Source organism: Loxodonta africana, chromosome 1, assembly GCF_030014295.1.
Source record: "Loxodonta africana isolate mLoxAfr1 chromosome 1, mLoxAfr1.hap2, whole genome shotgun sequence".
Lineage (NCBI taxonomy): Eukaryota > Metazoa > Chordata > Mammalia > Proboscidea > Elephantidae > Loxodonta > Loxodonta africana.
Genome location: NC_087342.1, coordinates 88,674,274 through 88,696,564, shown reverse-complemented (window position 1 = coordinate 88,696,564; position 22,291 = coordinate 88,674,274). Strand labels below are relative to the sequence as shown.

At 45.6% G+C, this 22,291-nt stretch overlaps 1 protein-coding gene across 1 annotated transcript in view; it reads left to right on the top strand.

Annotated features, from left to right (window-relative positions):
- The window catches only part of GABBR1 (gamma-aminobutyric acid type B receptor subunit 1), a 31,423-nt gene extending 16,289 nt beyond the window's left edge, over positions 1–15,134 (top strand). Inside the window, exons 11-22 of the mRNA XM_064282671.1 lie at positions 3,351–3,593; positions 4,624–4,687; positions 6,310–6,387; positions 7,900–8,050; positions 8,649–8,781; positions 10,054–10,170; positions 10,276–10,383; positions 10,819–10,912; positions 11,697–11,824; positions 12,439–12,567; positions 12,801–12,944; positions 13,668–15,134. Coding sequence (XP_064138741.1) covers positions 3,351–3,593; positions 4,624–4,687; positions 6,310–6,387; positions 7,900–8,050; positions 8,649–8,781; positions 10,054–10,170; positions 10,276–10,383; positions 10,819–10,912; positions 11,697–11,824; positions 12,439–12,567; positions 12,801–12,944; positions 13,668–13,841 — 1,563 coding nt within the window. The 3' untranslated portion in view covers positions 13,842–15,134. The remainder of the gene's footprint in view (positions 1–3,350; positions 3,594–4,623; positions 4,688–6,309; positions 6,388–7,899; positions 8,051–8,648; positions 8,782–10,053; positions 10,171–10,275; positions 10,384–10,818; positions 10,913–11,696; positions 11,825–12,438; positions 12,568–12,800; positions 12,945–13,667) is intronic.
- The last annotated feature ends 7,157 nt before the right edge of the window (positions 15,135–22,291 follow it).

The following is a 22,291-nucleotide window of genomic DNA, read 5'->3' as shown; positions in this document are numbered from 1 at the left end:
AAATTAGAACAAGTCCATGAGAGCCAAAGTATGACCTTGAGCATATCCCACCTGAATTTAGAGATCATCTCAAGAACAGATTTGACACGTTGAACACTAACGACCAAAGACCAGATGAGTTGTGGAATGACGTCATACATGAAGAAAGTAAGAGGTCATTAGAGAGGAAAGAAAGAGAAGACCAAAGTGGATGTCAGAAGAGACTCTGAAACTTGCTCTTTAATGACGAGTAGCTTAAGTGAAAGGGAGAAATGATGAAGTAAAAGAGCTGAACAGAAGATTTCAAAGCACAGCTTGAGAAGCAAAGTAAAGTATTATAATGACATGTGCAAAGGCCTGGAGGTAGAAAACCAAAAGGGAAGAACATGCTCAACATTTCTCAAGTTGAAAGAACTGAAGAAAAAATTCAAGCCTCAAGATACAATATTGAAGCATCCTAAAGAGAAAATATTAAATGACACAGGAAGCATTAATAGAAGATGGAAGGAATACACAGAGTCACTATACCAAAAAGAACTGGTCAATGTTCACCCATTTGAAGAGGTAGCATATAATCAGGAACTGATGGTACTGAAGGAAGAACTCAGAGCTGCACTGAAGGGAGTGGCAAAAACAAGGCTTCAAGAATTGACTGAATACCAATTGAGATGTTTCAACAAATGGATGCAGCATTGGAAGTGCTCACTCACCTATGCCAAGAAATTTGGAAGACAGCTACCTGGCCAACAGACTGGAAGAGATCCATATTTATGCCTATTCCCAAGAAAGACAATCCAAAGGAATATGGAAATTATTGAACAATATCATTAATATCACAAGCAAGTAAAATTTTGCTGAAGATCATTCAAAAGCAGCTGCCGCAGTATATCAACAGGGAATTGCCAGAAATTCAAGCCAGATTCAGAAGAGAAAGTGGAATGAGGGATATCGTAGCTGATGTCAGATGCATCCTGGCTGAAAGCAGAGAATACCAGAAAGATGTTTACCTGTGTTTTATTGACTATGCAAAGGCATTCGACTGTGTGGATCATAACAAATTATGGATAACACTGAGAAGAATGGGAATTCCAGGACACTTAATTGTGCTCATGAGGAACCTATACACAGATCAAGAGACAGTTGTTCAAATAGGACAAGGGTATACTGCTTGGTTTAAAGTCAGGAAAGGTGTGCATCAGGGTTGTATCCTTTCACCATACTTATTCAATTTGTATGCTGAACAAATAATCTGAGAAGCTGAACTATATGAAGAAGAATGGGGCATCAGGATGAGAGGAAAGACCATTAACAACCTAAGATATGCAGATGACAGAACCTTGCTTGCTGAAAGTGAGGAGGGCCTGAAGCACTTACTGATGAAGGTCAAAGACTACAGCCTTCAGGATGGATTACACCTCAACATAAAGGCAATAAAAATCATCACAACTGGACCAATGAGCAACATCATGATAAATGGAAAAAAGATTGAAGTTGTCAAGGACTTCATTTTACTTGGATCCACAGTCAACACCTGTGGAAGCAGCAGTCAGGAAATCAAAAGACGCATCACATTGGGAAAATCTGCTGCTAAAGCCCCCTTTGAAGTGTTGAAAAGCAGAGATCTCACCCTGAAGACCAAGGTGCACCTGACCCAAGCCATTGTGTTTTGGATTGCCTCATATGCATGTAAAAGCTGGATGATGAATAAGGAAGTCCCAAGAAGAACTGATGCCTTCGAACTGTGGTGTTGGCAAAGAATATTGAATATACCATGGACTGCCAAAAGAACGAACAAATCTGACTTGGAAGGAGTACAACCAGAGTGCTCCTTAGAAGCAAGAATGGAGAGACTACATCTCACATACCTTGGACATATTATCAGGAGGGATCTGTCCCTGGAGAAGGACATCATGCTTGGTAAAGTAGAGGGCCAGTGGAAAAGAGGAAGACCCTCATGGAGGTGGATTGACACAGTGGTTACAAGAGTGGGCTCAAGCATAGCAACGATTGTGAGGATGGCGCAGGGCTAGGCAATGTTTCCTTCTGTAGAACATAAGGTCGCTATGAGTCAGAACTACTTGATGGCACCTAACAACAACAACATTCATTTGTCTATCCAATGGACATTTATCGTTTGTCCATATAGACTGGGCACAGTGCTAGATGCTAAGGATTAAGGGAAGAATGAAACCTGGTCCCATCCTTAAGGGTAGTAGAGCCCAGGTTTGTCTGTCTTCAAAACCCAGGCTGATCCGATACCCAACGCTGCCTATTTGCATATCTTACTCCCCCATGTCTCCAGAAAGTTGAATGGAAGGAAAAGTGGACAGGACATGGAGAACAAAGATTTTTATTTAATCTTCATTCATGTATTCATTCCTTCATTACAATGTATGTGTAAAACATTCCAAATCCAAATAGTGTTATTTGTGTAATGCCCCTGTGTATTACTTGTACTTTGCCAAGAGATGGCCACTGAGCCTTTTCTTGTTGTGTTCTAGGAGGTTAGAAGGGGAAGATGTGATTTTCCCCATTACACAGATGATATTTTTAAAAGGATAGGTAATATACCAATGGCTATTTGGCCAAATGGCAATTTATTTTGCCAAGTGTAGAAATTCAGGTCTCTTGGCCTATTTCATGACAAAAAGAGCTACCATTCTTTTTAGCTTTCTGGGGAAAAGAAGGTAGAGGTCAGGGGGTATGGGTGTAGGGATTGAATGAAGGACTTTCAATATGTGAAGGGTATTTCTACAGTTTCCACTGAAAATATTCTAAGATGCAGTGGACTGAAAGCACACCAGGATGACACACTAAAGAAAAAACTTCTTTGTTGACAGGAAGGTGTGAGACTAGGGGGAGAGCGTGAGAAGGCTGTGGCTTTATTTTTTCTGGGATCTTTCAGAATTAGAACTGTTAGGTCCTGAGTTAACTCCCTTGAGAAAATCTGAAGGATGAGAGAACATCAGCGTAGAACATCAACTCTTCATGAAAATGTCCACGTCTTTTTTTTTTTTTTTGCTCTATCTCTACCTTCTGTCCTTTGCTATTCTCTATCCAAAGTATTTATTAAGCCTCTCTCTGTTAGTACTTCTGAGCTAAGAAAAAAAAAAAAAAGCAGCTGTGTAAACTAAGACTATTGTATCCAGCTAATTCCTGCTGTAGTTTAGTAGCCTCCAACCTAAGACAGATACATGAGTACAGTCAAGATTTTGAATGTACGTATGCTTAACCTGACAACATGAACACAAACTATCCATTCGAGTCAAAATGTTGGAGCTGGGTGGAGAGGGAGCCAGAATCAGATTGAGATCCCCCTCCTTACTCACACGTACACATTCCAACCCTTTCTTCCCATCGTCCCTCCACAGACATCCCAGGAGTTTGTGGAGAAACTGACTAAACGACTAAAAAGACACCCAGAGGAGACAGGAGGCTTCCAGGAGGCACCACTGGCTTACGATGCCATCTGGGCCTTGGCGTTGGCCCTGAATAAGACATCTGGAGGTGGCGGCCGCTCAGGCGTACGCTTGGAGGACTTCAACTACAACAACCAGACCATTACCGACCAAATCTATCGGGCAATGAACTCCTCATCCTTTGAGGGTGTCTCTGTGAGTTACGGCAACTTCATTTACACTCCCCTGTTCTCCTTTAGGGAAATCCTGGTGGCACAGTGGTTAAGAGCTATGGCAGCTAACCAAAAGGTTGGCAGTTCAAATCCACCAGGTGCTCCCTGGAAACTCTATGGGGCAGTTCTACTTTGTCCTATAGGGTCACTATGAATTGGAATCGACTTGACAGCAGTGGGTTTGGTTGGCTTGGTCCTCCCTTAGAGGGGCCCTGGTGGCACAGTGGTTAAAGCACTCAGCTGGTAACCAAAATGTTGGTGGTTTGAACCCACAGTCCTCCATGGGAAAGAGATGTGGCTGTCTGCTTCCATAAAGATTACAGCTTTGGAAATCCTATGGGGTGATTCTACTCTGTCCTATAGGGCTGCAATGAGTTGAACTCTACTTGATGGCAATGGGTTTAGCCCTCCAGTAGGGAGAGAGAGACTCCCTCAGAGGCTCCTTCTCCTAGAGACATGCATTCTGTTTTTCTCTCAGCTCCCCTTCTGCAATTATCAGTCTAGTGCCAGGGGAGTAGGGACCCCTATCCAGGAAAACCCATGAAAGACTAGAGGGAAAAAAAAAACAGCATATTCAGTTTCTTTCAACTCTTCCCTCATTTCTTTTCAAACTAGACTGGATATTCATGAGTCAGATGAGAATCATGGAATTTTAAAAGAAGAAAAAGTCTAAAAGATCATCTTATTCCTTTTAAAGTGGGAAAATTAGTGCCCTGCGGGATTTAGTGACTTGCTTAGGTTACATAGTCAGAAGCCATGTCTCCTGGCACTCGGCCTGGGGATTTTTCCTATTCAAATCTCACTGACTAGGCTTCTTCTCAAAAGAATAATGTTTCTGAAATCTAGGGTATGGGCATCTGGGGTATGTCCTATATGCAGGCAAATGCCATAAATAGCATTCATTCAGAAGCTCAGTTACATCAAAAACATAAGGATTGAAAGAGCCCTTGATGTCCCCTTTTCTCTTCTGCTTTTATCCCCTTTGCCTTCTGACACATGTTTGCCTCCCTCAGGGCCATGTGGTGTTTGATGCCAGTGGCTCTCGGATGGCATGGACACTTATTGAACAGCTACAGGGTGAGTGCTGGGGCAGGAGGGGTGGGGAGGGCGGGGGGCCAGGCTAGAACTGGGATAAGACTCCCCTCTGGCAGGAGAACACCCAGAGACATCACAGGGTTGCCTGGGTGCCTCTCCCCTTCTCTTGCAACTGTGTTCATCAAGCTTTTAAATAATAATAGTAAAAAACTCTGGTAAGGATGTCTCCTTGAGTTCAGTGGTTATGTTCCTGGAAAGGAGCATGCAAACCGAAAACAGCCATTCGCTTTTTCCCAGTAAATTCTGTCTTAGTTTCCTAGTGCTGCTATAACAGAAATGTCACAAGTGGGTGGCTTTAAAGAGTGGGAATTCATTTTCTCACAGTCCTGGAGTCTAAAAGACCAAATCAGGGTCTCAGTCATGTCGATTCCTTCCTTGTTGGTAGCCCAGGGCATTCCTTGATTCTTGGTGATTCTCCCATGGCATCTGTCTTCCCCAGTACATACTTGCTTCTGTATTAATCTCCTCTTTTTATAACTCAGAAGTGATTTGACCTCATTAACATAGCAAAGAAAACCCTATTCTCAAATGGAATTTTCTATCCAGAGTTATAGGGGTTAGATTTCTGATACATATTTTGAGGGACACACTTCAACCCATAACAGCTTCCATTTTAATTGTAGAAATTTCCCCTTGGCTGGGTTGGGTGGAAAAGTTATTGACCTGTCAGTGTGTACGCATAGACTCAAGGGAAGTTGAATCTAGGAAACTTGCTATTTTTTTTTTAACAGAATCCATTGAATTTCCTTTTTATATAAACAACTACTCCTAATGTATAGTGTGTATAGTTTGGCTTTTCTTTAGTGTATTTTCTTGAATGTTAGCACACTTAGGTATTTGAGAAACTTCTGAGTTAACTTTCAACTCCACCCCCACTTGCGGCCTCGTACAGCATGGCCAAGAGAGCCAGTTCTTGGCCTCCCATGAAAAGCATCTTTCTCCCCTTCTCCACACCTCCCACATCCTCTCAGATCTTCTTTGTATCCAGAATGAGAGGAAATGGATTTCAGCCATAGTGGAAGGGGTGTGAGTTGGCTCTTTAAAGAAGAGTTATGGGAACTAGGATAGCTCAGATCTGGAACAGAAATCTTAGGAGTGACTGAATTGTACTTAGTGGTTCTTTACGAGGCAGATGTAAGTTATCTAAAGAATTAGAACACAAGCCAACGGCAGAGAGATTTCTAAAATTAAGGTGAAAGCCAATGGGAAAATAGATCCTGTGATTGTTTCTGTCATGAGAGGGTGAAAAAGCAGAAATCTGTTTAAAGCTTTAGCAACAAGACTCAATGTGAGAGACATCTTGCAGGGAGAGGTGTGAGCAGGGGAATGGGTGGCAGATACTGTGGAGCCTTCCTCACTGAAGGATTTTAAATACGTAAGATATTCTTTTGTATTTGTGTTGCCTTGGAAACTGCATTGCTTTTAAGGCAAGTTGCTGATTCATGCAGCCCCTCTGAGGTCCTGCCAAGCATCCTTCAGGGGGTCAGGTGAAGGTAAAATCAGACACAACAGTAGAAATGGCGTTAGGAAAATAGGAAGTGGAGAATGCCTAGGAGCCAGTCTGCACCCACCCGTGGTCACTCTTTCTGTTGTCGTCTACCCAGGTGGCAGCTACAAGAAGATTGGCTACTATGACAGCACCAAGGATGATCTTTCATGGTCCAAAACAGATAAGTGGATTGGTAAGTGGCTTCTGTTCATATTTTCTTTCAACTCCTGTGAATAGCTTAGAAGAAGGGCCATCCATTTGAATGAGGGTGGAATATGGCAGGGAGATGGGGCTTGGGCTGAGTTAAAAGAAAGTGAATACAACCTCCAAGACATGAGTAGGGGAGGCTGGTGTATTCAGAGAGGGAATAGGCGGTTGGTAGCAATGTGCTTTTAAACATAGAGCATTGCTGGGGTAACTGGGGATTAGGGGCAGGGGGTGGATGAGGGTGGGAAATGAAAACTCCATTTGGGTTCCCGAGAGGTCCTGGTGCCTTGATATATCTGAACCAGCTACTTCAAGCCTAGAGCTGCCTTGTTGTCTTTGTCAGGAAAAGAGTTACTTAAGCTGTAGGAGGGCCTGCAAGGTGTCATATCATTATCTTCCGCTAAAATGTGCTTTTTAATGAGAGAAAGTGAACAACTGTTCCATGTGTACCTGGTGGATTAAATTATAGGAAATAGGAAAGATACCGAAGGTAGATGAAAGGAAGGACCTAGAGATAAATTGTAATCCCTGGATGGAGCAAATGGTTAAGCACAGGGCTGCTAACTGAAAGTCTGGCAGTCAAGTTCACTCAAAGGCACCTGGATAGAAAGGCCTGGCAAGCTACTTGCGAAAAATCAGCCACTGAAAACCCTACATGGCATAGCTCTACTCTGACACACATGGGGTTGCTGTGAGTCTCAGTTGACTCCATGGCAACTGGGTTTGGATGGGAGGCTCAGCCCTTGAATACAGCTACGATCTTCCCAGCACTGCTGAAGTGCAATTATTATTTTTTTTTCTTTTTAATGACTTGAATTTAGGACAGTGTTCTGCATTGCTATAAATGCTGCATGGCCTAAATTACACTTTTTTTTTTTTAGTGAAGCAAATTGAAATTAATTAGGTTTTTTTTTGTGAACTCTTCAACAAATTTGTACTTTCTCTTAATAACAACTGAAAACACCTTTGGGAATATCACCCTACCAGGGTTAAAGTCACAGATTTGTTTTGTTTTTTTTTTTTTTTGGCTCAGTGTTAGGAGGCCAGACTAGATACTTGAAGACCATTTAGCTTTATGATTCTGTAGTTGTCTTCAGCAGCTTTGGATTTGGGTTGTAGAAGACTTCATAAAATGAATTCTCAGCTACCCCCTTCTCCCTCCCATCCCACTTCGGTAAAAGAAAGAAGAACAGAACAGACACACAATAAAAAAAACATCTCTACAACTTTGGTGATATGCCTTAGCACTTCCCAACCTCTGGACAGAACATTCGCTCTTTTCACCATCTCATTTCTGATTGCTTCATAAGAGCCTCCAAGTCACTGAGCGTTCCATCCACAACAGCCCCTACTCAGTGGAGCGAGGGCTCAAGTCCTCAGAGTCAAGGACGAGAATGTCCACTAGCTCCTTTGTCCTCTGCTCCTTTCTCCTACCTCGTCTTCATTCCTTTTTCCTGCCTCCTTCTCCTCCACTCTTACTCTCCCCCTTGTCATGCAGGCGGTTCCCCCCCAGCAGACCAGACCCTGGTCATCAAGACATTCCGCTTCCTGTCACAGAAACTCTTTATCTCTGTCTCGGTTCTCTCCAGCCTGGGCATTGTCCTAGCTGTTGTCTGTCTCTCCTTTAACATCTACAACTCCCATGTCCGGTAAGTTTCTCTTCTGTCTTCATTCTGACTTAGTCTTTTTCCTGTAACCACTGGGGATGGAGGTTCGGGGGGAAGTAGATATTACCCCATCCCTGCCCCCAAACAACTAGCTAGAAAAAAAATTCCTTTGGGGCTAGGTAAAAGGAGTTCCTGGGTGGTGCAAATGGCTAAGCACTGGACTACTAACTGAAAGGTTGGTGCTTCATATCCACCCAGAGGCACCTCAGGTGTAAGGCCTGGTGATCTGTTTCAGCCTGGAAAACCCTATGGAGTGAGTTCTATTCTGCACACGTGGCATCATCATGAGTTAGAATCACCACAATGGCAATGAACAACAATGAGAGAGGCATGGGTCTTGAGTAGAGTACATGCCAGCAGGGGTCCTGTGCTGTTGGGAAACCCTCTTACAGCTGCACTTCCAGCTCCCTGCTACAGCTGGCTCTCAAGGCTCTGCTCCTGCTCCATGCCTGTCTTCCTTTAGTCCTGTGACACTGAGTTTAGGGTCAGCCATTGTGTGGCATTTGGAGAGCTGAGCCTCCCTGAGGAAGGGGTTAACTCTGCTCTTTCTCCCTTTCCTACCCTCCCACCTCTGCCCTAGTTATATCCAGAACTCACAGCCCAACCTGAACAATCTGACTGCTGTGGGCTGCTCGCTGGCATTAGCTGCTGTCTTCCCTCTTGGACTGGACGGTTATCACATTGGGAGAAACCGTTTCCCCTTTGTCTGCCAGGTGAGAAGGAGGAGGTGGCAAATACCTTGCAAAATATGGCTCTTCAGTCACCCTCAGGGACACCTTCCATGATTTATGGTTCCCTGGCCTTCCTTCTGCATTTTTCCAGACTGTTATTGCCATTCCTTCATTCTGGCATCACCCCTCTGGTCTCTGTCTGGCTTTGCCCCTTCTTTCTGTGCCTCCAAACCTTGTTCATTCTGTAGTTCGTGTGTCAGTTGCCATGGCATGCCTTCCAGAGAAGAGGAGAGCGGTATTGAAGACGAAGGAAGGAGTGTGCTCAAAGAATCCCTGAACAATGGTGGCCTGTCAGCAGCGTGGGGGCACAGAACCAGAACTGCAGACTTCCTGTGGGAGCTGGGGTTTGGAAGGACAGAGACAGAGAGCTAAAACGATAGCCATGGGAGTTGGAGGGAAGGGGCCACTGGCAGACAGGGAGGAGGGCTTCTGGGATGCTTGGGAGGTGGAAGGCTCTGGGGTTTGGGGAAAGCCTGGCTTCTGTGATCAGCAGTGGTATCTGTGTGGTTCTCTGTAATGCTTGTGGGAAAAACACACCATTTCCTCTACTTTTGCCTGACCTTACTCCCCCTTTTTCTTCTGCCCCATGCTTGTCCTCATCGTGCCTCTGTGCACACGACATTTGAACACACATCCACAAACTATAGCTCAGCAGAGTTATCTGTCCCCAAGGAGACCCGAGTGTAGTGGGAGAGGCAGACAACTATCTGGAGTGCAGTTTGAAAGGTGCTAGCGTAGGATCTGCACAAAGTGCTGGGGGAGCAAAGACGAGAAAGCAGCTCACAGTCTGTGGTCGAGTGGCCCCTACAAAGGAGGTGGCATTTGAGTCTTGAAGGGTGCATGTGAATTTGTCAGCTGAAGAAACAAAGACAGGAGAGTGTGGATCAAGGAAGTGTGAGCAGTTGAGCATGGCTGGAGCAAGGGGCAGGTGGGGGCTGAAAGAGGAGCCTGGATAGCTGGTTGGGACCATGTTGTGAAGGGCCTGTGTCACATCATGAAGTGTTCAGGCCATGACCTGTAGGCATTGAGGAGCAATCAGATGTGTTTGGCCATTAAAACCAGGAGCTTTTAAGAAGAACACCTGGTAGAAGATGGGTGGGAGGAATTGTTGAAGGTAGGGAGACCATTCCCTATGGACCTCCTCAGCCCCTGTACCATCCTGGTTGTGTCCTTCCTGTTTTGTCATCTCTTCCCTGCCCATACTTCCCACTGTGACCCTGCCCTTGTCTACCTGTGCACTCTCTCCTTTCCTAGGCCCGGCTCTGGCTCCTGGGCCTTGGCTTCAGTCTGGGCTATGGCTCCATGTTCACCAAGATCTGGTGGGTCCACACGGTCTTCACAAAGAAGGAGGAAAAGAAGGAGTGGAGGAAGGTGAGCTTCTTCCTGTTCTCACCCCTCAGCTCCCGGGGGATAACATAGACTCCTCTGCTTAGGGGGTTTTCCCCTGACATGCCTGTGCTCCATGTGTTCACCAAGACCCTAGAACCCTGGAAGCTGTACTCCACGGTGGGCCTGCTGGTGGGCATGGACGTCCTCACTCTTGCCATCTGGCAGATTGTGGATCCGTTACACCGAACCATCGAGGTACTGCTTGAGCGGAGATGCTGGGGTCAGGAGGCTGAGCAGAGCTCCCTGGTGGTCAGGGTCCAGGAGCTGCGTGTGGTCTTGAGGAATAAAGCTACACCATGAAAGAGTGCTTCCTAGGCTTCTGTACCTCAGCAGCTCTTCCCCTCCTTTCCTCTAGGAGGGTCCTAGAGGCCTCTGAATTACTCTGAAGAAAGGCAGGATATGGTGGGCATCTGGGAAAGATGTGTAGAATTTCCAAGCATCCTGGGAAGTGGGGAAAAAGCACTTGCAGTGTGTTCAGTCAAATGCTCTAGGCCTAGGGTGAGATTTGGCATTAGTATTGAGGGTCTCATAGGAAGGAGGGGGCAGAGCTGGGAGTCAGGCACTGAGCAGAGTTGGGGAGCTTGGAGGAGGATGAGAACCATCTTTCCCATGGCCCTCTTTCTCCCTTAGACTTTTGCCAAGGAGGAGCCGAAGGAAGACATTGACGTTTCCATTCTGCCCCAACTGGAGCACTGCAGTTCCAAGAAGATGAACACTTGGCTTGGTGTGTGTGATGTGGGTGGTGGAAGAGAATGATGCAGCAAGGGCAGGAGGGGTGGAAAAAAACAGTAGGTTTGGGAGGAGAAAGGTCTTTGGGAAAGGAAGCAGAGACTTTATGTCAGCACACTTTGAAGTCCTCCTCTTTGGCATCACATGAATCTTTTCTGAGAATAGGGGCGAGTTGGCTGTTTGCTGCGAAGAGTTTGGGGGCCAAAGCAGAGATGAAGCAGAACTTGAATTCAACCTAGGGAGTGAAAGAATGACCTCATCCCTATTCTCTGACCTGAGAACATCTCTGTCTAGTCAGCTCCCTAGAGTAAGACTGGGGTTGTGGGGTCACAGATTTGGGCCCCTTTGTTTTGATTTGTGGCCATGAATGGCAATCCTATCCTCAGCGTGGAAAGTCATCTTCCTACCTGGAGGGTAAGTGGGTGAGACATTGTGTGTGGCCCAAGGTCACCCATTTACAGCTGTTCAACGACTCTTGCCTGACTGACAGCTTCTCATGACCATCATCTTCCTGTGTGCGAATTGACTTCTAATCTGAGGAGGAAGATGTGAGGCCTGGGCTAGTTGAGTGGATGCTGGGGTGGGAGTGGGGCCTAAGGAACACAGACAGGGAGGGGTGTGCTAGGTCAGAAGGGCTGGATTGGAGAGGAGGTCCGCCTTTCCATGGTGGAGCTAGAATAAGGAGCAGCAGTAGGTGAAGGGCAAAGACAGAACATGAGGATGGAATGGAGGAGCAGGGGAGATCCTGTTGCCCAAGTGACCCTTTCCTGCCTTCCTAGGCATTTTCTATGGTTACAAGGGGCTACTGCTGCTACTGGGAATCTTTCTTGCTTATGAGACCAAGAGTGTGTCCACTGAGAAGATCAATGACCACCGGGCGGTGGGCATGGCCATCTACAATGTGGCGGTGAGCTGCCTGAACACCTGGCCTTTGACCCCGTGGGCCTACTATAGCAAGCACATGTGCTGGGTTGGGGAGAATCAGGAGATGTGGGATCAGGTGCCTAGAATCCTTAAAAAGTTCTTTATGCGTCAGATTTGTAAAGCACTTTATAGTTCACAAAGCCCATTATAGGCAATATTCCATTAATCTTCATGGAGACACCCAATGACACAGATGTTAGTATCTGCACTTTGTAAATAAGGAAACTGAAACACTGAGGTTAGATTGCTTGTCCGTGGTCCACAGGCTGAAATCTAGAATCTGAATGGAGGTTTCCTGCCTGTGTTTCCATTCTGCTCAGGTTATCCCCAGTGACTGGAGAACCCTGAATGTGTGTATAGAGATCCTTGGAGTTGTTGCCTTTAGGGAGGGGTTGCCCTAGAGCTGGGAACTGGTTCAGGAGAATTTAAATGGGATTCTTCTCAATCTGGAGTTGAGGATGATCTTGAACATAGATCATTTTCAAATGAAATGACCACCAGGCAACTGTCCTCAGAGACCCTCTACTGGGGGAAGAAATCCCTGAATCTTTTCTGAACTTGCAGACCTAAAAGTCCACAAACACTATGTCCCTCTAGGTCCTGTGCCTCATCACTGCCCCTGTCACCATGATTCTCTCCAGTCAGCAGGATGCAGCGTTTGCCTTCGCCTCTCTTGCCATTGTTTTCTCCTCCTATATTACTCTGGTTGTGCTCTTTGTGCCCAAGGTGAGGCTCTGGTTAGCTCCCACCTTGTCCAGTCCCATATCTGCTCTGTCCCTTCTTCCCAAGACTCTGCTCCTCTGCCCTTCCCTGCCTTCTCTTCCCACATCTTCCCTTTTTTTGAGCCCATATTTCCTCTACTTCCCTCCAACTCCATTCCCTCTAACTCCAACCCACTGCCTGCTGATTGCTGACACCATCACTGTTCGGCCACCTCATGCCCCAAACAATTGACTCAGATGCGCAGGTTGATCACCCGAGGGGAATGGCAATCAGAGGCGCAGGACACCATGAAGACAGGGTCATCGACCAACAACAATGAGGAGGAGAAGTCCCGGCTCTTGGAGAAGGAAAACCGCGAACTGGAAAAGATCATTGCTGAAGTATGTGGCTGCCAGTAGAGTGAGGTGATGGAGGGCCCAGGAGGCCCAAAGTCGTGGGCCTCGTTTTCTGAAGCAGAGCCTGAGGCATGATTTATTGGGTGGGGGTGGGGACAGTTCAGTGTCTCTGAAACAAACATGTAAGTAGGTGAGTAGAACAGGATAGGGAAGGGGAAGTGTCCAGTGAAGATTGGGTCTCAGGTGAAATCTAGTGTTTGGCTGATCTGGTGCTGGGGTGGGGGCCCTGGAGCATGACTGTGGTGCTGACTCAACCCCTTGAGGAAGGAGGTGGGCTTCAAGCAGGGTTGTGAGTCTTTAGCATAGCAGTCAACACTCAGAGCAGATGGATGGGGAGTACACCACCCTGGCAAGTGAATCTGGGTGGACGCCCACATGTCCAATGCACCCAGACTCTAGTTAAGGGTCAGTTGGCTTTGCAAAGACGTGCATGATTTATTGGAAGCTTTGTGCACCTACCTTTCTTCCTTTGCCCCATTTTCTCTCTCTCTCTTTTTTTTTTTTTTTCCTTTCCTTTCATTTTCCCATTCACATTCCTTCTACTGATTCCCCCATTCTGTGCTTTTGGCTTTCCTTCATCTTTTCCTAATTCCCCTTTTAATTTCTGCTGTCCATCTACCCTGCTTCTCGCCCACTCCTCCCTCTCCTTCCTCCCACCTCTTCAAAATTCCTGTCCTCCCACTCTCTCAATTGTTTTTCTTCCTCCAGAAAGAGGAGCGAGTCTCTGAACTGCGCCATCAGCTCCAGTCTCGGCAGCAGCTCCGCTCCAGGCGCCACCCCCCGACACCCCCAGACCCCTCTGGGGGCCTTCCCAGGGGCCCCTCTGAGCCCCCTGATCGGCTTAGCTGTGATGGGAGTCGGGTTCATTTGCTGTATAAATGAGGGAGGTGAAAGGGGGAACAGTCCACTGGGGGAGGGCAAGGGAGGAGGGCAGGGGTGGGGACTCAGGAGGAGCAGGGGATCCTTATCCCCAGTGGGGAAGGCCGTGGTATCCAATCCCATCACTGGTGAATATGTGTCCCTCAGTGAGCCCTGGGGTTACCTATATCTCCAATACTCTGGGAAACAGATCTTTTCTCTCTTAGTCACTCACATAATTTTCTGTCACTGCTTCATAATTTACTTTGTACCTTGCTTGAAGCTACTTATTCTCGGACTCCTCAGCAACCTCACTACATCCTTCTCTTCTCATACAGCACTCCTGTCTGCTTACGAGGGCAACTCCCAAAGCTCCCTTGGCTTTGGGCTCTGCTCCCAGCCAGCAAGGGCCTCTCATTCCTCTCACCACCATCATTGCCTTCTATCCTACTCGCCCCTCTGCACATCCCCTAGTTTTCTCGCCTTGACTTTTGCTTCTTTTGGGGACTCATTCTTTGCACCAAGGCTCACGTGCTCCTTGCCTCTGCTCTGTGCATGATCACACTTCCAACACGTGCAGTCTCTCCCTCTTTTTCCCACAAACTCATGTGCACACGGGTTGTTCATGTGTGCTCCCCACAGTCACATGTGCTGTATATCCTCCACACATAGCTACTTGTGTGCCTCGTGTGGTCATGGGTGTGTCCTCCTGTGGTCATGGGTGTCCCCTCATGTAGTCACAGGTGTACCCTCGTATGTGTTTGGGTAGGCGTGTGCAGTTTCTCTAGCATGCTCAGTCCTGACTTCACTGCCTGCACACATCCATGTGTATGCATGTACCGTATGTACCCTCATGGTACCTTGTGTACCGTCTTCCCTTTGCACCTTAAAATCATTGTATTTTTTCCAACAGAACCATGTGTACCAGCCCTGCACCTTGTTATGCACTTTTCCCCAGTTCTTGATTGCTGGGGCTGTCCACACGCTCTGTTTTCACTCAAAACTTTTCCCCTTGCTTCTTTGTAGTCATATACCACTCTCAGTCCACACACATAGTCACCCTCTCCCAAGATCACTCCCTTTGGTTGTGTGTTTCTTTTGGGGAGCAGAGAGGGGTCTGAGGGAGTCATGGGGCAGTTTTGGAGAGCTGCTGCCAGTGGATAGTTGGTGAGAATTCTGACCAAAGGAAGGCACCCCTGACTGCTGCGATGGACAGATTGACCTGTGGGGCAGGGGGTGGTATGTCTTTCACACTGTGTAGTCTCTTGCGGAAGGATCTCCCTGCATCCTCAATAAACCAGTGAACAGTGTGACTCAGCACGTTGTCCCACCTCACTGTGAGCAGAGTGGGGCTTCAATCCAAGGAGGGAGGGATGGAGGGCTCCAAGTTAATGAAAAGGCATTGAAGCGGACGTATAGAAGGAAGTGTTTTATTTATCCACTGAGGGCATAGCAGGGCAAAGTATGACAGGATTGGGGCTGAGAGTAGGCAGTGAGGACATTAATGGTTAAAAGTGTGGGCTCTGGAGTCAGACTGCCAGGGCATCAGACTCCACCATATGCAAAAGCTCCCAAAATCTCTGTTTTCCTTGTCCTCATCTGTGAAATGATCCCTGGGTGACACAGTCAAACATTTGACTACTAGCTGAAAGGTTGGTGGTTCAAACCCACCCAGGGGTGCCTTGGAAGACAGGTCCGGCCATCTCCTTCACAAGGGTCACAGCCTTGAAAACCCAGTGGAGCAGTTCTGCTCTACACACATGGGGTCTCCATGAGTCAGAATTGATGGCAACTAACAACATCTCTGACGATGGGTGTAATAATGTTAACAATAATAACAGCAGCAGCAGCATCTTCTTCCATAAAGTGGATGTACAGACTAGATTAGTTATGCATTCAGGTGCTTAGAATGGTGCCTGGCCTGTGGTTTATGTTGTATGAATATTGTCTGCTGTCACTATTGTTATTGAGTTCCCTGATAGTGATGGGGAAACCCTGGTGGCATAGTGGTTAAGTGCTATGGCTGCTAACCAAAAGGTCAGCAGTTCAAATCTACCAGGTGCTCTTTGGAAACCCTATAGAGCAGTTCTATTCTGTCCTATAGGGTAGCTAGGAGTCAGAAGTGACTCGATGGCAGTGGGTTTGTTTGTTTGTTTTTTGATAGTGATGGGCACATATTGAGAGCCTAGAACATGGAGCTGAACAGATGTGAGGATTCTCCTTTCCAGGAACAAAGGGAAAAAAAAGAAGATAACAACTAGGAGATCGATAAGAGTCCTTCCAACCTTTAAAGTCTTTGTCTACTGGATTTGGGCAACCTGAAAGGAATTGACTATCAAAGTAAAAGAAAGTACTGAATGGCCAATGGAGAAAAAACTTGCCTGGGGCTTTTTTAAAAATAATTTTTATTGTGCTTTAAGTGAAAGTTTACAAATCAAGTCAGTCTGTCACATATAAACTTATATACACCTTACTACATACTCCCATTTACTCTCCCCCTAATGAGTCAACCTGCTCCCTCCTTCCAATCTCTCCTTTCGTGACCATTTTGGCAGTTTCTAACTCTTTGTACCGTCCCATCTCCCCTCCAGACAGGAGATGCCAATACAGTCTCAAGTGTCCACCTGATACAAGTAGCTCACTCTTCATCAGCATCTCTCTCCAACCCATTGTCCAGTCCCTTCCATGTCTGATGAATTGTCTTCGGAAATGGTTTCTGTCCTGGGCCAACAGAAGGTTTGGGGACCATGACCGCTGGGATTCCTCTAGTCTCAGTCAGACCATTAAGTCTGGTCTTTTTATGACAATTTGGGGTCTGCATTCCACTGATCTCCTGCTCCCTCAGGGGTTCTCTGTTGTGCTCCCTGTCAGGGCAGTCATCGGTTGTGGCCAGGCAACATCTAGTTCTTCTTGTCTCAGGATGATGTAAGTCTCTGGTTCATGTGGCCCTTTCTGTCTCTTGAGCTCATAGTTATCGTGTGACCTTGATGTTCTTCATTCTCCTTCAATCCAGGTGGATTGAGACCAATTGATACATCTTAGATGGCCGCTTGTTAGCATTTAAGACCCCAGACGCCACATTTCAAAGTGAGATGCAGAATGTTTTCTTAATAGAATTTATTTTGCCAATTGACTTAGAAGTCCCCTTAAGCCATAGTCCCCAAACCCGCCTGGGGCTTTTTATATGTCTTTGTATCCTCTTGGAGAAGTGCTTTTTTTTTTTAATTTCTTTTCTTTTTTTTTAAATTGTGCTTTAGGTGAAAGTTTACAGAGCAAATTAATTTCTCATTAAAGAATTAATACACAAATTGTTTCGTGACCTTCGTTGCCAACCCTGTGATGTGTCAGCATTCTCCCCTTCTCCATCCTGGGCTCCCTGTTTCCATCCGTCTAGTTTTCCTGTCCCTTCCTGCCTTCTCGTGTTTCCTTTTGGGCTAGTGTGCCCATTTAGTCTCCTATACGTGATTGAGCTACGAAGCTTGTTCCTCACATGTTATTGTTCACAAGCACTTTTGTTTTTGAAGCCCAACTCTTCTTTCTCCCTTTGGCACTGCTTTTTAAGTGATTCTCACATTTTTTGAAAGAGAGTTGTAAGGGTTGAATGTGCCCTATTATTTCATCATCTTGTTTAAGAGCCAATTTCTCAAGTTCTTTTAGACCATTGGTAGGTTGTAAGCTTAGACCAGTACTTAAAAACCATTCCAATATGATTATCTATCTTAGACCAATGGATTTAATTTGAGTTTGTCTCCAACAGTGGAATGTCCTCAAGGAAGGGGCAAGAGGCCTGTGCAGTAGACAAGCCCAAAATGTGGAAAATGAACAGTTGGCTTCAAAAGTAGCAGCAGGAGCTACACAACCACTCTAGGTGGAAACTAAAAGACCAAAATTACCACCTCAAACTTTCTTTGCCACCAGGAGGGGTGTAAATTATAAGCAGAGGGTCAGAAGTTCTTCTGTGACCCAGGATGAGCCAGACACCCTTTGTGGTCAGGGAGTGCAGAAACCAAGTCAAATGGTAGGGATGGTGAGACCCCTGGTGACTTGAGGATGTGTTGCCAGGTGGGAGACCACCCCTCAGCATGCTGGGAGGAGTCGCTTCCTTTGGCACCTGTGAGGCTGTCTTCCCTTCTCCAGCCCTGCCAATGGTTCATCCTCAGGCTTCAGATCTCTTTCAGACTTTGACAACTTACTGCCCCAAGGCTGCCTATATCCAGCAGGCACCTTAAAACAGGGAGCATCAGAGGTGATCCATCCTGCTGAAAAGGGCTGACCTTCCTTATATCCTGGACACCAGACTGCCCGCTGGGCCCGGGTGCCCCTTATTCTCCCCTGTTGGCCTCTTGCCTCCCTGTCCTAGTCCTACTTACTGATAGAGAGCATTTAGTGAGTACTTGGCCACCATGTCATTTTTGTTATTTTCTCAATCAATCCACAAGCATTGATTAAAACCTGCTACCTGGCAGGTGCTCTTCGACGCTGAGGCCAGAGCAGTGAGCAAGACAGTCTTTCATAAGATGTATGTTCTCAAGGTGGGAAGATGACCATTAGGAGAGAAACAAATAAGGTAGCTTAAGAGAGGAATCAGGAGTGTTGTGTATCTATTCATCAGGGTTCTCCAAAGAAACAGAATCAACTGTGTATATCTATTCATCAGGGTTCTCCAAAGAAACAAAATCAACTGTGTATATCTATTCATCAGGGTTCTCCAAAGAAACAGAATCAACTGTGTATATATACATATATACATCTATATGTGTATATACATATAATCACGGGTTTCTGCTAGTCAGGGTTCTCCAAAAATAGAACCAATAGTGTGTGTGTGTGTGTGTGTGTGTGTTGTTAGGTGCTGTCGAGTCTTTTCTGACTCACAGTGACCCTATGTACTGCAGAACGAAACACTGCCTGGTCTTGTGCCATCCTCACAACCATTGCCATGTTTGAGCCCATCATTGCAGCCACTGTGTCAGTCCATCTCATTGAGAGTCTTCCTCTTTTTTGTTGACCCTCTACCAAGCATGATATTTTCCTCCAGGGACTGGTCCCTCTTGATAACATGTCCAAAATACGTGAGAAGTCTCACCATTCTCACTTCTAAGGAGAACTCTGGCTGCACTTCTGACTTCTTGCTCAGTTTGGACCTGTCATCTGGAGGGACCAATCAGTGGAGAAAGACCCGGTAAATGCTTTATGAAGGGTCAGTGAAGAAAGAGACTCTTAGTGAGATGGATTGACAAGGTGATGGCAACAATGGGCTCGAAGACAGCAACAAGTGTGAGAATGGTGCAGGAATGGCCAATATTTCACATTTCCTTCTGTTGTACATAAGGTCGCTGTGAGTTAGAGTCAACTCAAGGGCATCTAACAATAAACCTTGGTCTTTTGATCTATAAACTGAGAGTAATGATCCCCCAATTTAGGAGGTTGTTATGTTGTGGCAGAATGGTGTTGGTTACCCCTTTAACCCCTTCCATACCTTCCATCACTCAGTAGGGATGGGGCTTCCTGTACAAAATCAATTAGTGTTGTGCTGTGAGTGACGACCCATAGCAGCCCCTGAGAGGTACTTTGTTCTGAAGGGAATGGCTCTGAGGAAGGTGAAGATCCAGGCAGATGGGATTTGCCATCCCTTGTGCAAGCACTAGGTGAAGCAGCAGAATAAAGCTGAAAATTTGGGGTTAGGGATAGATGAGGAAAAGAGATGGAGGCTAAGGGAGAGGGGACCCCTGGGTGCCCTTCTGACAGATAAAGGCAGGAAAACAGCACAGGGATGTCTAAACCACCCCCTTGACTGTGAGTGCATTCCTGACCAGCCAGGAGTCCCCAGCTCTGAATGGGGAATCTAATTGGAGGTATTCTCTACATTAAGCTATTTCTCCCCCAACACAAACTCACTGGGTATGGATGAACCTGAAGAAAAGTGGCTCTCACAAGGATCTGCAACCTGCATTCATGTCACCTAAAACTGGGTAGTCCAAAATGGGAAGGCATTGATGCTGTAAGCCCATCCATCCACTGTGGGTGTGGGCTGAACTGTATAATGGTGATAGAGATCATGAGTGTGAAGCACAGAGTTTGTAATATGGCAGACGTACAATGACTGTTCCCTATCAGTCTGAAGACAAAATACTCTGGCATTAAATGTTCTGAGCCTTGAAATCACACAGACCTAGGCTTATGCCCTGGGCTCACATTCCTCCCCTGCATCATCAGTTTCCCACTCTAGTGGCTCATTCATTCCCGCATACACACATGCTGTAAAATCTCCCATTAAACAAATCTAAAATAAATAAATAAAAGCAAAATCCTATAAAAATTGATTACCTGATCCCATGTCTCCCCCCAGTTACCGTGCTGTTTCTGTGACACTCCCTATAGAGCAATCATGAGTCTATTCTTTCACCATATTGTCTTCTAAAAATGTTGAATTTTTATTTGTATCGAATGTAGGCACATAGGTTAAAAAGTCAGATTCTTCTTACAAGGCTTGTTTTGAAGACAGCCACTGTCACGGATTGAATCGTGTTCCCCCAAAACGTGTCAACTTGTTAGGCCGTGATTCTTAGTATTGTGTGGTTGTCCTTCATTTTGTGAGTGTAATTTTATGTTAAAGAGCATTAGGGTGGGATTGTAACACCCTAATTAAGGTCACATCCCTGATCCAATGCAGAGGGAGTTTCCATAGGGTGTCGCCTGCATCACCTTTTATCTTACACGAGATGAAAGGGAAGCAAGCAGAGAGTGGGGGATCTCATACCACCAAGAAAGCAGTGCCGGGAGCAGAGTGTGTCCTCTGGACCTGGGGTTCCTGTAGGGAGAAGCTCCTAGTCCAGGGGAAGATTTATGACAAGAACCTTCCTTCAGAGCCAACAGAGAGAGAAAGTCTTCCTCTGGAGCTGATGCCCTGAATTTGGACTTCCAACCTAGTAGACTGAGAAAATAAATTTCTCTTTTTTAAAGCCATCCACTTGTGGTACTTCTGTTACAGCAGCACTAGGTGACTAAGACAGCCACCCTCAATCTTCCATGCAGTCCATTTCCTGCACTCCAGAGGGAACCACTTTCAATTCTTTTAGTTGGTTCTCTCTGTGTTATTTCCATGACTCTAAATAACATTTTTTTTAATAACATACTTATACTGCTCATTCTTTGTTTTTCAGTTTTATGTATCTATTTTGCATTATCTCTTCTTCACACACCCCTATTCTCCCTACATGATTATGTTATGCTTTTGGTTAGCTGAGTGTTCACTGTTTACACTGTTGTTGGGTGCCATTGAGCTGATTCTAATAGTGACCCTATAGGACAGCATAGACATGCTCCATAGGGTTTCCAAGGCTGTAATCATTACAGAAACAGATTACCCCAACTTTCCGCTATGGAGCTGCTGATGGGTTTGAACGACCAACCTTTTGGTTAGCAGCCCAGTACTTAACCACTCTGCCACCAGGACTCCTGTTGACATTATTATGACCATGTAAATACTATTCACAACTGAGCACTTAGTAGACTATGATTAATTTTCCTTTCTTGAGCCAATTTTAATTTTCCTTGGAATTAAACATCTTGGTTCCTTTATTTGCTTAGTTTCTTTTATAACTTCATTAAATCATTCCCACCCTCCATCCCCACCCCCCTTCTGAATCTCCTGTGAATATATTCCAGCACATAAGTTTTCTTCCAACTTCATCTTTTTTAAGACACCTACCTGTCTCACAGCCTTTAGTCCTGCCACATGTGGACTGGCTGCTGTCACCAGCATCAGGCTGACACCCTGGATCACCTTCGCCTCATCTTGAGCATCCTTTGTCTGTGTTGTGCCAGCTCACCTGTTCCCTGGATTCTACGTGTCCCCGCCTTTTTTGGTTTTGTATATCATTTTGGCTCCCATTTCCTCTAGTATTATCATGAAGAAGGGAACATGAAAAGTAAAATGTTAAAATCCTAACCATCTGAAAATGTCTTTAGACTACCCTAGCTCTTATTCACATTCTGGCTTGGTATAGAATACTGTATTAAACATCTTTTTCCTTGAAATTTGGAAGCCATTGTTTACATGCCTTTTGGCTTTAAGAGATGCTCTTTTTTGTTGTGTCTGGATGTTTCCAGGGTCTTTTATTTCCTACCCTTTTCCTAAAATTTCATTGTGATGTATTCTCAGTGTGGGTTAACTATCATAAGAATTTGTACATGTCTGTTTGTAAACTCTAAGGTATTTTCTAGAATTATTTTTAATTATTTTCCATCTACATTCCTGTTGAAAAGTATATTATAATGTTGGAATTCCTTGACAGTCCAATATTTTTTGAACATTTTACTGTGCTTTACGTCAGAGTTTACACAGCAAATTAGATTCCCATTCAATGATTCACACACAGATTGTTCTGTGACATTGGTTGCAATCCCCACGTGTCTGCGCTCTCCCCATTTCCACCCTGGGTTTCCTGCTTCCATTCCTCTGGTTTCCCTTT